General features: G+C 35.6%; 3 protein-coding genes across 4 annotated transcripts in view; all 3 read right to left on the bottom strand.

Moving 5' to 3' along the window:
• Window positions 1-3713, bottom strand: part of LOC134824108 (uncharacterized) — a 28984-nt gene extending 25271 nt beyond the window's left edge. For both annotated transcript variants that reach the window (XM_063835833.1, XM_063835834.1), the window contains exon 1: window positions 3687-3713. The gene's annotated coding sequence lies outside the window, so the exon portion shown is untranslated. The remainder of the gene's footprint in view (window positions 1-3686) is intronic.
• Window positions 1468-6282, bottom strand: LOC134824107 (O-acyltransferase like protein-like). The gene is made up of 7 exons (XM_063835831.1): window positions 6236-6282; window positions 5815-5905; window positions 5416-5557; window positions 2711-2804; window positions 2463-2573; window positions 2095-2240; window positions 1468-1866 (listed from the first exon to the last, which is right to left on the bottom strand). Exons 2-7 carry the CDS (start codon window positions 5868-5870, stop codon window positions 1579-1581), a joined length of 837 nt encoding a protein of 278 aa, XP_063691901.1. The 5' UTR covers window positions 5871-5905; window positions 6236-6282; the 3' UTR covers window positions 1468-1578.
• Window positions 6283-6488: 206 nt separating this feature from the next.
• LOC134823886 (uncharacterized) lies at window positions 6489-14539 on the bottom strand. The gene is made up of 15 exons (XM_063835483.1): window positions 14346-14539; window positions 13205-13341; window positions 12753-12921; window positions 12159-12593; window positions 11917-11980; window positions 10425-10597; window positions 10105-10209; window positions 9513-9674; window positions 9235-9324; window positions 8793-8864; window positions 8539-8632; window positions 8246-8332; window positions 7315-7414; window positions 7000-7071; window positions 6489-6602 (listed from the first exon to the last, which is right to left on the bottom strand). Exons 1-15 carry the CDS (start codon window positions 14530-14532, stop codon window positions 6489-6491), a joined length of 2061 nt encoding a protein of 686 aa, XP_063691553.1. The 5' UTR covers window positions 14533-14539.
• Between the last annotated feature and the right edge of the window lie 936 nt (window positions 14540-15475).

The following is a 15475-nucleotide window of genomic DNA, read 5'->3' as shown; positions in this document are numbered from 1 at the left end:
TCAACTTCCGATTACTTGAAACAGAATTGCAGTTTTTATTCTTATATTTTAAAGCAAATGGCTCTTTTATTATTATGAAGTATCTTTTAGCTCAACGCAAATAAACAATCTCATTAATCTAATGGTCAAAAACAGAATAAAAATATCAAAACCTTTATATGAGAATCAAATTATGTACAAAATCAAGTCACGGTTCGCAAGTATCAATTTGAAAATATAAAGCATGCATTAAACACATCACTCCTCTGATAATGATATATATTCAGGAAATTCTTTATATATTCCTCCTCGAATATCATAAGTGCTGCACAGCAGTCACATAACTTGAGATGATATTAGGAGATTTACAGCATGCTTTAAAATTGAGCACTGCGGAGAGGCTGGAGTGCTTGTTAAGGTGCACACAATAATACTACTCGCTCTATAAGTGGTATTGTGGGTTTGTTTAACTTACGTTTAACAGTTTTACTTCACGAAACAGTGCATAACTCTGTTTTACTGAATGTGTCACGTGATTTTAATGACTCAATATTATCTTATTATGTGACTACGGAGGACGAGAGAAGATTCTAGAATCTAGAGTCTTTTAACAGCTGGATTTACCGAGACAATTTGCTTTCAGTTTTTTAGATACCAACTGGAACAGTTTTAAACTCAATGAGAACTAGGTATGGGGTCGTTACGTAATCAGCCGAAGGGGGGGGGGGGGGGACGGGGTTTCCAAATGAATACGATAGGGTAATTTTGACACAATAGCTGTGTGTAAAACTGATTACGGAGGGGGGGAGGGGGGGGGTTAAAAATTGTCCAAAAAGTGATTATGTAATATTATGTGAACGACCCCTATCTCGCCGAGCATTTGGTTTACCGCTCAGCATACATGTTTATTGTTGATCGCAGACGACAGGAATTTGATAACCGGTCATAACGGAGTAATTAAGTAATTAGTAATTGGTAATTAATAATTATTACCGTCATTCTGAAGTCAAAAAATGTTTTGAAATAGACATGATGCAAATACTGAGCGATAGCTTAATACGAAACAAAGTTTAAATCACGATGAAAACTTTCACAGCAACAAAACCCTCAAAAATTCAAATCTACAAATTAATCAACATTAATTACTCGTTTAGCTGGAGCTAAGTATGTAATCCTCAAGACTAACAAGTCGTACAAATAAAAACAGAAGTTCGATACAACAAACTGGGCAACCTTGTGTAATTGGTCGGCTTGGAGACGGCTAGTTAAGGCTTTAAGGATAATGACCTGGGCTAACAGCTAAACGTTTTGTAAGATTCATTGTTCACATAAGTGGTTAACAAGCGACAATGGGATTGATTCAGTAACCAATCTGAAAAGTTGGGGTTTATTTAAGGTACCCCCCCCCCCCCCCCCCCCCCCCCCCCCCCCCCCCCCCCCCCCCCCCCCCCCCCCCCCCCCCCCCCCCCCCCCCCCCGTGCTATCGGAGGCAACCAAAGGGTCTAAAAGTTAATTTTTGAATCCATTTTGCCTGGTTAATGGTTCACTGCTTTTCGTTTTGTCCATGAATTCCCTTTTTCTGATCAGGATTTTATCGCTCTAGTCAGGAATTTCCAGTTTCTCTTCAGCAGTCTGAACAAAATCCCCGTGGCCGTTGTGATCAGGAATTTCTCCAAGCTCTTCAGGAACCTCCATTTTCTGTTCAACTTGATCGCTGTGCTCAGGTATGTTCCTCTTCTGATCAGGAATGTTTGTAGCAACATTCCTAGGAGGTCGAGGTGCAGGAAGGAGCAGTTTCTCCAGATTAGCAGACGGTTGCTCGACAAAGAGAAACAGTAACACTCCACAAAAGTTTACAGTTGCTATAAGACCAAGGAAGATGACCACCTGAAAACAGGAAATGTTAACTAAATGTGTCACGTGACGTGATGACGTCATCACGACAGTATCCTTCACTTAATGTCGCGTGACATCATCATTACAATATCATTCACTAAATGTCACATGACGGTATATCATAAGATCGCCACGCTGTTTCGTGACGTCATCACACTTTTTCGTGACGTCATTACACTATCACGTGACGACATCACACTATCACGTGACCACACTAACCGACTGAAAGTCAGGACTGTAGCTGTAAACATGACGGAGTTGAGCCACCCAGGCGATGTTGATCCCGTAGTGTAGAAGATAGACAGAGTATGTGAGACGAGACAGCGGTAACCACCCCCTCCAGCTCAGGAAGTCATTTATAGGACCTGTCAAACACAATGTTATGTTAAACTTACTTGCTCATTGACCATTGTAAGAATATTTACCCTGTCATGTGATGCCCAAATAAGGGCAATAATCAAACTCGTCCGTTTGTTTAATAATTGAATTTTGGCGCAGACGTTGGTCACACAAATCTCACAAACAAACACAGTCATAATTAACTGTTAAAGTTAAGTGTAAAATCTATAAATTTAAATTCCTCGAACCTCCGAGTCCAGCCTGACAGAGGAATATCTGTGTGAGTAGAGCACCAGCCCAGCCCACCCTCCCGAATATAGCATACGGTATTGTAACTCCCGGGGATTCTACTGTCGGCGCTATGGAAGTTGTTGGTTAATTGGTTAATTGGTAAATTGGTAAATTAATTAATTAGTTAACTAGTTAATCTAACTAATTGCTTGCATAACTAAATAAATAATTGTCATAATCCAAACAAAACATTTTTTAAACATACCAATCCCTGCATCGTTATGTGTCCCGAATATTACCGCGTACTCTATAGCTATTGTAACAGCCCACAACTGTACTGACAACACAAGCTTCGTCAGCTGAAACCAAGGTTATTTTTATTATCATTATTATTAAATTATTTGCATTTTAAATTGTCGGTATAAAGTGTGACATTTATTTAAATGATAGGAAAGGTAGTATATCCAACCAAAATGACACAGTGTTCTTTCGGACTGATCTTATTATAATTTGTTCACGTTAATCATCAATTCATACTGGATACTTCATCTACATACCTTCGGAAATGATAATTATGATCAATAAACATGATTATATTGTATAGATATCATGTTATAGATATCTAGATAACATGTATAGCCATGCTGAAGCAAATTACCTGATTTCAACATTTAATTATAGACCGACCATTTTGTAAAATCATAACTTCCAAAGTTCCAACAATCAATCAATCCACAATATTGAAATACATTCAGACTCAAATTAGTTACGTTCAATTATTTTAATCTTTTCGAGAATGGTTCGTTTAACAGTTTCGATGACCCTAATGGGTTCAAAAGGTTTTATCACATGTGCAAAAATGAATATGATAATAATAAAAATAACACCAATACTAAGATAAAACTAATACTCAGCTGCAGCGTTTCTTGAGATAAGCAACCAAGACATTTATTTGGAAACTTATGCGTTGAAAAGATATCGGTTTAATACGGATGTGAAGAAAGGGTTGGTACGCTGAAATTTACCCTAAGGAAGGCGGAAGCTGGTGGCAGGCCCTATCACCAGGTGGGCCATTCCTCTTTTTTGTTTTTAGATTAGGAGTTATAAATCATAGCCCACAATATTAATAGTTCTTTTATTCAAATTTCTGATTGTTTCTGAATAGACTCAGTGAAGACAAATTCTAATGGAAATAAATAGCTGAATAACGTATCGACATTTCTACGTCATACTCATATTCTCAAATTATTTGTTATATAGTAGTGTTGAAAGTATTAAAACAGTTTTAATACTTTCAACACTACTATATAACAAATAATTTGAGAATATGAGTATGACGTAGAAATGTCGATACGTTATTCAGCTATTTATTTCCATTAGAATTTGTCTTCACTGAGTCTATTCAGAAACAATCAGAAATTTGAATAAAAGAACTATCAAATCATGAGACTCAAAAACACTACACGAATCCACCAGATTCCACAATATTAAATTAAGAAGATCAGGAAGAAAACATTATAACTTTTATGGACAAGGGCCAATGCAACTAAAATGATGGTTTTTTCGAGTGAAAACTGAGCAGTTAAAATACACATTTTTTAACAGCGAGTTTATCTGAAAGTCTGTAAATATGATTGTAAGAATCTCTTCATGAGTTGAATGCGATATCATTTTTAAGAAACCTTAATAATTAAGTTAACATCATCAAATCCAGCGGATAATATGAGTATAATTGAGTTGGTAGTTTGATATGTAGGTTTACAGTTGAACTTAATGCGGTTTTCGGTATGTATTTCAGGATATGGGGTGCCTGGGCCTTATATCATGTTTCAAAAATGCTGTTGTCACCTGTAACATGTAAACAAGTTACGAGCCAGGTACTAAATTAAAGTAAGAAGTAATTTAGGGGAAACAGAATAAGGCTATCAAATTAAAAAAGAGGCAAGAATTTCAATTTTTAGTTGGCCAAGAGCCATTTCCGTATTCAAATTGTCACTATCTTACAGTTAACTGGAGTCATATATGTGAAACGTTATTAGATTCCCCCTGAAGATAACGTGAATATAAGGTTACCTCAAATACACGAGCTAGTTTATGAAGGAGCACGTCTTATTTGAGAAGTCTTTGCTGAGCCGCGCATCACTGATTTTACCAGAGGCAAAAGCGCTACAACAAGACTATCGATATGAAATAGAAGGTACAGATTCTTATCTCTTATCTGCTGAAGTGACGTAGTTAGGTGCATTCCCTCTTGCTAGTGCCTTGGGTTGTAACATTTACATCTGTTACAATACTCAGCCCATATCAAGTATGTAAGTTATGGAAATTGATTATTTAAATGTAGTTATTATAATTAACTATTTAAATGCAGAGTGAAGACATTGTTTGAGATGATCTAGTACTCTAGTAGAAATGATACAGCCAATGATAAATTAGACGTTTAAATAGTGTAGACATTAGACAAGTCTCCTAGAAACTTAGAAAGGTAGAAAGCGTGATATTAGTACTGGACCCTACAAAATCTTTACAGACAGCTTCAAGTGGTTATCTATACTGGTTTTTAAAAATCAACAGCGCTTTGCATACATTAATTTCAAGCAATATCTGCATTAATTTCAATCATTTTCAAAATAATTTCCCTGTTATTCACAGTCGAATAATAACAAAACTTATGAATCATTGAATATGATTAATGATCGTCTTGAATAACATTGCAGTTTTAATAACTTTGATTCATTATAACTCGTTGGGAGCCAACAACTAACAACCATAACAAAAACACGTGTCAATAGTCACATGTCTGCTGACTGGTCACGTGTCTTAAACACACTAACAGATAAATTAGCATTTCACGTGTTATTTGATTGCGAGTTGCGCTAGATCAAGATACAATACAACATGTCACATTAGTCATCACCCAGACAAATGTCACGTGCCAATCACATGTCACGTGACTATCTCTCAACTAACTGGTTTCATTTTAGCAAGTTGTTCCATTCTCTTGGCGTACTTATGGTAGAGCCAACCCCCGAATATGCCCACAAGATAGGGAATAAAACGGAAGTAGGGTTTTGTGTAGTAGTACTGAAACTCTTTACCGTACACTCCTGCCCTGGTTATATGGGGTCACGTGATGTATCACATGTAATATCATGTGATGTATCACATTACATATGATCACGTGATGTGATGTCCATTATCCATTGAAATGTAATATATGGTGAATAATGAGGAACTCCAGGGTGGCCCATAATGAATAATCAGCTATTCGTAGGGATGCACTGGTAATATTATTCAAGTAAAGTAGTGATTATAGACTAACAAAGTGTGTAGAATAGTTAAAATTAAATACTGTTTGGTGTACTGTACCTGAGTGGGGAGGTGGCGAATTTGTAGTACCAAGTAGCAACACCAGCAGCCAACATGGACACGAGCACAGTCACCCACAGTACAAGGTTACCTGAAGATGGTGCCACGTGTCATATCACGTGATATTATATCACGTGTCATTAATCATTATCCATTATCCATAAAGTAAAGTAAAGTAAGTAACAATATAAAGTTACCCTAATCTTACAAGCTATAATCTTGATTGACCAAGGCTTCTCCTTTCCCAAAACTCCGCGATAAATCGGGGTTTTATAGTATTATTATAAGTATTGCTCAGTTGGAACTACGTTTAGATAAAAAGGGGCGCACTATAAATAAAAGTGTCAGAGCTTACCTAATACGGGTGATTTCCATAGCAACCATATAAAAAGTGGGGCTACTATAAAGTATCACAGCTTACCTAATACAGGTGATTTCCATAGCAACCATATAAAAAGTGGGGCTACTATAAAGTATCACAGCTTACCAAATACAGGTGATTTCCATAGCAACCATATAAAAAGTGGGGCTACTATAAAGTATCACAGCTTACCTAATACAGGTGATTTCCATAGCAACCATATAAAAAGTGGGGCTACTATAAAGTATCACAGCTTACCAAATACAGGTGATTTCCATAGCAACCATATAAAAAGTGGGGCTACTATAAAGTATCACAGCTTACCTAATACAGGTGATTTCCATAGCAACCATATAAAAAGTGGGGCTACTATAAAGAACTGCATGTCATTAGCCAAGTACCAGGATTGTCCCACACATTTAGCTGGCTGGGAAATATGCGGGTAATTATCATCTAATTAGTATGATCAATTAGGCTAATTAGTGTGATCAATTAGGCTAATTAGCGTGATCAATTAGGCTAATTAGCGTGATCAATTAGGCTAATTAGTGTAACAAATTAGGCTAATTAGTGTAACAAATTATGCTAATTAGTGTAACAAATTAGGCTAAATAGTGTGACTAATATGTAAGTTAATTACCTAATTGTATATTGACTAGCTTACAATCGGTCCCTAATTTGTTGGTCAAGTGCTATCAAAAAATTAAAGTTCACATAAAGTTCACAGAATAAATAAAAACTAAATTTTTAAATAATGTAATGAGGAAAATGTAATCTACTAAGTCTAAAAGTATTTTAAGGTTAACATTTAAATAACAGCTTACCGAGGACCAAGGTAAAAAGTTGTTGATATAAAGTAGATTAGCCCACCACCATTTCTTACAACCCTCGTATCCCTGTGCGATAATTAAATAATTAACTGTTCATAATTATAAGTATAGTGTGATTTAATTAGTCTAATTATATTAATTATTGAGAGACTTGATTACACACATCATTACTTGTGTAACAAAAAAATCCCGACGCAGCAATTGAGAGACAAATTAGAGAAAAATTAGAGAAAAATTAGAGAAAAATTAGAGAAAAATTAGAGAAAAATTATTCATTCACCACATAAAGAAACTATTCTAAAAACTAACAAGTGTAAAGTTATCAGCAAAAGGACCAGTGATATACTGTCTGTAGAGGAACCCTTGTATCAGTATCACCATCAAATACGGTATAGTAAGTCGTATGTACCTTAAATAATAACATTAGTATCAAATACGGTATAGTAAGTCGTATGTACCTTAAATATTATCATTAGTATCAAATAGGGTATAGTAAGTCGTATGTACCTTAAATAATATTATTAGTATCAAATAGGGTATAGTAAGTCGTATGTACCTTAAATAATATTATTAGATCGAGAGTTAAATAATAACATTAGTATCAAATAGGGTATAGTAAGTCGTATGTACCTTAAATAATATTATTAGTATCAAATACGGTATAGTAAGTCGTATGTACCTTAAATAATAACATTAGTATCAAATACGGTATAGTAAGTCGTATGTACCTTAAATAATAACATTAGTATCAAATAGGGTATAGTAAGTCGTATGTACCTTAAATAATATTATTAGTATCAAATACGGTATAGTAAGTCGTATGTACCTTAAATAATAACATTAGTATCAAATACGGTATAGTAAGTCGTATGTACCTTAAATAATAACATTAGTATCAAATAGGGTATAGTAAGTCGTATGTACCTTAAATAATATTATTAGTATCAAATACGGTATAGTAAGTCGTATGTACCTTAAATAATAACATTAGTATCAAATACGGTATAGTAAGTCGTATGTACCTTAAATAATAACATTAGTATCAAATACGGTATAGTAAGTCGTATGTACCTTAAATAATATCATTAGATCGAGAGTTGAGAAAGTGCAGATAAAATTACTATTCATCCTTGGTGTTGTTTGGAAAAGGTCCAAAATTTGGAATTATGTGATTTTTTTTCTGTGAATATTCTCTTAGAAAGATCACGAAAAGTTGGAAATGTTGATCTGAATATTATACCTGTGAACGTAGTAACCGACAGCTATTCCTCTGAAAGTTTTCCCTTTCTCAAAGTTCTTGATAAGAAGAAAAGACACAAGAAAGCCACTGAAAATAGAAATTGTTGACAAATTTATGATCAAGATCCCATCATCCTCTATTGAAAAATAAATGTGACTGATTGATTTAGAAGGTTAATATTGGCCCTTTTATGTTACCCATTTTGTAGTGTTGTAGGGCGAATGTGTGACATTGCTTGTATAAAAACTAGAATTGTAAAACTTAGATATTCTTAAAAATTCTTGAAAAAGTACCTCATCACAAAGAAACTATCCACAGAAGGGAAGCCGTTGAGAATTATATCAAAAGAGCGTCTTTTTCCTTTCACGAATGCTTGGTACGCATCTCCTGTAATCAGAAGCTAGTTGATCTGAGAACAGTCAGTGTGTATAAACACAGAAATATGGAGATGCTGTGAACTTGTTGTGAAATGTGTAGATTTAAATGTGTAAATGTGTAGATTAATTAAATAAATAGGTACGGTGGAATTAAGTTTTTCTAGGGGTACCTTGAGAAGCGAGTAGAGGGACGAGAAACATGTGGGACAAAAGCACCCAACCGATACTAAGACTTCTGATCCCTGAAAATGTGATGTTATAAACATGTTATAACATGTTCTATGTTATAAACATAGAATTTGAAATAATTCTGATAAGGTATTCTGTTCAGATCTAATAGACAAAGCCCAAAGGGTGCTAAATCGTTTGTTGATATTAAATAAGTTTCTGAAAATGAGCTCAAAATTACATTTTAAATTAAATTATTGGTTACTCAGAACATAGTTGCCGATCACTGGAATTGTTGGAGCTAGCATAGTTATAGGTTAAAAGTCAACTGGTAAAAATTGTAATATTCTAAAATATAAAAGTAATAATTGAATAAATTCAATAATAATATGTATAACTTAGTAAACTTAAGATAACTAAAATAATTATTAAATAATAACTTACCGTTCATACAAAGTACTTGGCCAGGTTTTACGGTCGTGTCCATTAAGATTTGAATGTTCCTCTGTAAGGAGAAGCACTTCAACACTGAAACTGAAACAGAAAATTGTTTATTACTGACTCTAGGACCTGGGTTGCTGTAGGATTAGTGTAGGATTAGTGTAGGATTAGTATAGGTTAAGTGTAGAATTAGTGTAGAATTAGTGTAGGATTAGTGTAGGATTAGTGTAGGTTAACTGTAGATTCACTGAAAGTTAACTGTATTTTGTCCAGTAACTAACCTGAAGTTTCCGAGATTTTATCCAAAACCACGTGACTACTTCTAGCACTAGGATAGAAGCGATACAAAGCGTTCCTAACACCGACCAGAGGCTCGTGTCCTTCAGACGCTGTGTCTTCTGGATCTACCCCTGTATCGTATAGGTTCTCTGTAACCTCGAACCCTGAGTCAAGTAGTTCATGGTTAAAATTAGAAGTAGTATCAAATGTACACAGCAATAATATAATTGAATAACTTTAATCAGCTGTAACGGATATTCAAATTATAAGTTCTATTAACTGTTAATAAAATACACTTCTGATGAAATTCGAAACATTTACCATGTAATTAATTAATAATTATGTATTGAAAAATTATTGGATAGTAATAAGACAATGTAATGATACAGATGGTCTTTGAAAATTAATTATGCTGGAATTAATGTGATAGACTTACTCCTAACTACGATCATTTGGCGTTAGGACACTATCTTGCGGCATTTATTTTAAAATATAAATTAATAATTAACAGATAAAATAAGCTAGTAAAGCAGTCACAAGAAACTATTTCAAGAACGCGATTTAAATCGAAATGAACAGTGAATAAACACGAACCTGCTCTAGTGTCGTCTTCATCTGCTTCTTTTTGGCAAGATGCCTGAACATCCAACAAAATGTTAGCATCGTCAGCTGTCTTGTTTCCGATCACTATGTTTATCTCTAAAAAATCGATCCAATGAAATTCTATTCTGTTCTTGCGAAATTTCCCATTTTTACATAATTAGAACATCCTGAATTATACGTATTTATTCATGTCTTGGAAAGTTTCTGTGCAAAGTTTTGTGAGTATCTGAAAATTTGCAGGTACCGATCCAAAAATGTCCGTAAATGACTGGACGAACAAGCTGCAGGAGCAAATGATAGCTTGACTTTACCTTCAGTATTCTCTTTGACCACTACACTTCTTTTCTTATTATAAGCAACTTCTGGTTCGTTATCTCCAGCCTCTCCGCACTGTACTTCCTTAACAAACCAGCTGATGTACTTTTTAAGTGGTCCACGTACTGATCCCAGTGTGGTGAGAGTGATGAAGAATATACAAAATACCCTGAAATATAATAATAATAATAGAGAGCAAGACAAGATACTGGCTTACCAGGACCTAAAAAGAGAAATTAAGAAGAACTGGAATTTACGAAAGGTTACAATTGTCCCAGTGGTGGTAGGCGCTTTAGGAACTGTCACCACAAACTTTCGTAAGCACCTCGACGCAGTCCACTGCAATCTGAGCATCTCTAATCTTCAGAAGACAGCTCTGCTCGGATCAGCCAGAATTCTCAGGATGGTCTTGGATATTTAGTTGAGTGTTTAAAACACTGTAGGTTTTCTTTTAGTTTTAGTCTATTTTTTACTGTATTATACACTTTTTGCCTGGTCCTCCTGTATCTCTCCCCTTGCTCCGCAAGCCCTGTCTCTTGTTTATACAAGTTCTTTAAACTCATATCATTGTACATATCGGGAACTTTGTGTATTTATTAAGTATACTGTATTGAAAATTGTGTCAGATTTGTGTAATGATTATCTTCTGGACTTTGTGATATACAATTGTTGCAGTTGTTTCTCTTGTTTTTCTTCCCTTGCTCTGCAAGCCCTGATTCTTGTATAAACATTGTGTTTATAGTATTTTTTATATTGTATTTATTGTGGTAAATTGTGGTTCAGATTTCGGTATTAGTAATTATAGGTGTTTGCTGAATTACTGTATTATACACTCTGTTGCCAGCTCTTGGGTGTCCCATTTCTTGCCCTGCAAGCCCTGTTTCTTGTCTATACAACATATTATAATTGTGTAATAAACTTTGATTGTAGCGTAGGATTGTTTGAATTTCTATTTGCTAATTCATATAATATACACTTTATGATTGTTTCTCCCATTTTTCTTCCCTTGCATTGCAAGCCCTGTCTCTTGTAAAAACAACCACTTTTGTAGATACACACAGTCTCTACGTCTTTATCCTCTGGTCCCTAGGGTCAGCTGACTCCGGGCCATAGGAAAATTACCGATTGCCAATGTTTGATGCATAGGCAGTCGAGACCTCTTATTGAGACCCGATATAATAATAATAACAAAATTTATACATCGCTTTATAGCCAAAAAGAACTCAAACTTCAAAGATTCAGTTCAAGCAATTTAAAGCGACTCATGAACAATGAACATGTACATAAGAACCTAGAATTTTATGAAGTATGGGTTTTATGATAATATGGTGACTTATCAGTTCTTTTGTTCAAATATTAGAAATTGCTTTCACAAGGAGACAAAATGATTTGAAAGAAAATGAAACATGGAACCATCGTGATGATGATCGTTTATTTTAGTAAACTTAAAACTTATTTACAAAGTAAAAATCATAAAGTTTCGCTTACGTTCCAATATAGGCTCCAGCGTCATATGATATGGGATCTTGACAAGTCGTCTTTAATGTATACTCTGCAGAGTGAAAACGAGCGTGAGTGTGATGTGCGAGGGTGATGAATAGAGAACGAAAATGAATCCTGGTCTTTATAAGCTTTTAAAGCGATATTGATGCAAATTATCGATGATGCACTCTTTGATGCAAGTTTGCAGACTGTGATAATGTTAAATTTCTTATTGTGGTATTACTTACCAGGCTTTACGTAATATTTATCAGAGGCTGTGTCTGCGGTTGGGAACTCTATTTGTGTCACTTTCTTAGTCCACAAAGTGCTCCAATTACCAGTGTATTCAGTGCAGACACCGTCCGAGAGCGCAACATCCAGAACTGTTACATCATTACACACTACTTTCAGTCCAGGTTTCTCTGTTTTGGTGATGTTCCAAACCCGGTCTTTAGCAACGGGAGGCGACACAGGAAACAGTTTATAGTCCCCGCAATTTCCGATCTTATATTTAAGAGTAGTTTTGAAACTGACAGCAAAATATCCAGATAAGTCTTCCAGCTCGTCGTAGAAGTTTACCATGAGCGTATCATTTGATAACCGTGTGCTGTTTGTTTTGATTCGAAGTGGGATAGTTTCAAGATCATATTCGATCAATGTGTCGCGTTCTACAGGCTTCCACCCTAAAAGTATTTTGATCATTAAACCTATAACCACGATTCAGAAATTTTACGTGCTTTTAATCATCCCGATTATGATATGTAAATGGTTATTGCAACAAAATTTAATTGAATTTATCAAGATAATTTTAAGTCAGTGAAAAAGAAAAGCAAGCTGAAAACCTAGTATCCCAGTGATTTTATGCACAATTGGATATTTTCCAATTGGAACATATTTATCGACAAGAGGTGTAATGGATTCGTCCAGAATGTTAATAAATACATCAATGAAATCGTTTCTGCAATCTGATGGAAGGCAGGAGGTCCATATTAACATTGCTGAAGTAGTATTCTGAAAGGAAACATTTTAGAGAGCATCCATAAATTTGTTTGAATCAAATTTAATGAATATTTTCAATATGTACAACCCCGATTTACTGCAGAGATTGGGGATATGTAACAGCCATTGTAAATCTGGGTCCAGGGGGAAATAAATGGACACAGTAAATCACGACTTGCAGTAAATCAGGGTGTGAAAATCGGGGTCTTACTGTAATATGCATCAAATAAACCACCAACTCCTCCACCAAATAGAATTTGGCGACTTAGCTCTGGGTTATAAAAATTTAACATACAGACAAAGGAACAAGCCCAGACGTTTTACAAGGTAGCAGCCCAACTGTTTTTAACTGCATACACAGATCATAGCTACCCCACCAATTTAGATTGCCAAGAAGAATTCCACTTGCAGGCTTTCCAATAGCATCAAAAACTGAAAATGGAAAGTTTATTATTTGGGGGCTATCATTATATTGATAGGGCTATAATATGTCTAACTTTGACAAGGGAACAATAGTCAGCAGTACAAGCAGATACCGCCACCGGTAGAGCGTCAGATACCACTGCGGGTAAGGGAATGGTCCGGTGCCATTTAGAGGAATTATATTATCATCGAGGCCATAATAGTTCCTAATATCATAATTTTTCCCGCTGATATTTCACAATACTGGGAATGTGACCTCTGAAGAAAGATATGATCTCAAAATTAACACATGACCAGATCATAGTGCTGATCACATACTGTGTAGAAGGCATTTTGTTCCAAGTGAAAGGCACTACGGCAGCTGATAGAGGACGTGGACAGGAATGAGGAAGGTGATGTGGTGTGGCAGACCTATCAGTGGAGGGAAGCCTTCTGGTGAAGCAGTGGTGCTTTTTCTAGATCTGTTGCAACCACCGCTGAACCTAAACAATGAGACGCCACCCAGCAACTCCAGAGCTACTCTTTGTGCAACAGCTTCAACAATGTCAACATCCTTTGAGAGGATATACTCTTTTCTCAAGACCAGATGCAAGGAGGATGACGGGGTGGAGATAATTATCACGAAAACTTGTCCCTATTCAGCTCACTGGATGTCAAGTTATATGTTCCCATTCTCCAAGACACTTCTAGACTTTAGAGAAGTCCTATGGCTGTTAGGAAATATCCAGCAGCAGCCTTCTTTGAAGGTGTGGTCACTGGTCATGGGTGGAGCACAGTTTTATCTCCATTCTGTCGGGGTTGGAGCAAGCTGCAATCACCATGTGACCAAAATCATGCAATCAGGTTGACAATTTAGTCCAGATAAGCACGTAACCAGATCTGCTGCACTCATTGCACTCTTAAAACATAACATTTTTTAACAATTTTTGTTAAAATTAAGTGATTAATATAACGATTCATGGTCAAGACAGTAATGCATTATATCTAGTTTAAGTATCAATGAAGTTTATTACATGGAACACTTGTTTTTGCGTCACCAACAATCTGTTTCAGCTTAGATTTGCAGAGTGTGTTTGGTCCTTCCTTCAAATACTTGTAAATGCCTTTAACTACCCTATCACCTTCATAGGGTTTGGATACATCTTGACTTTTGACGATGTCAAAGAGGAAAAGAAACCCAACCAGGTAACAGCATTTCATGACCTAGAAAAATAGAGTATGACTAATAGATTTCTTGCTCATTAAGTTTTGATACTTCAAAACAACTATATAACAAATTTCGGATATGATCATAGAGAACCAAACTGGACATTATTGGGATGGAGCGAATTTATCATTTCTTTTCGACTGTTCAACAAATCTCACTTGTATATTTATGAATTATCTATATCTGTACTCTTCAATTAACTTCAATTAACAACATTTTAATACTTTCAACACTACTATATAACAAATAATTTGAGTTTCAGGAAGCAATGTCAATGGCGGGCCAAAAGGGGCACGAGGCCCTGGCCAGTAAGAAGCTCAAGAAGACTCTAAAGCCAAAGAAGAACTCTGTTATACTTCCTGTATTTGAAGACGGCTCGTGTAAACAGTGTGGGAGTAATGACACTGTGAATGAATCGATTATCTGTAATGTCTGTGATGGGATGTTTCACTCCGCTTGTCGCAAAAAAACCGGTGTTCAATTTCCTGAGTCCCCCAGCTCAAGATTTATGCGAGATTGCGAGCCGGACTCATCGCACAAAATTTGTAAATAAATGAGGAAACAGAAAAAGTTTAACTTAAAAGTTGAGGTAATTAGGAACTTAACATGTATTTTATACTCTTAACGTGTATTTTATCACTTGTTTATAGCGTGAAAACTTCGACGTAACGCGCGCGAGATTTTTGCCAGATTTTTGCGAGTTTCGTTTAAATCTCATAGCTAGGCTCACGATATCGTGAGATTCTCCGCGAGATTTCGGCACCCTCTTTCAGCACTACATATTCGGTCGCGCGCTTGCATTTTCATCGCTTTTCAGCGTGTTTATTCACTGTACTGTCTAAGTCTTAAAGGATACTAGTTGTTATAAGATCAAGATTCACAGTGGTTACTATAGTTACCATGGTTACCATTAAAGGAGGTACTATTCCTGGCTAC

This window comes from Bolinopsis microptera, chromosome 12 (assembly GCF_026151205.1).
Source record: "Bolinopsis microptera isolate Bmic1 chromosome 12, MBARI_Bmic_1.0, whole genome shotgun sequence".
NCBI classification, from domain to species: Eukaryota; Metazoa; Ctenophora; class Tentaculata; order Lobata; family Bolinopsidae; genus Bolinopsis; species Bolinopsis microptera.
This window is presented reverse-complemented; position numbering and strand designations above follow the sequence as displayed.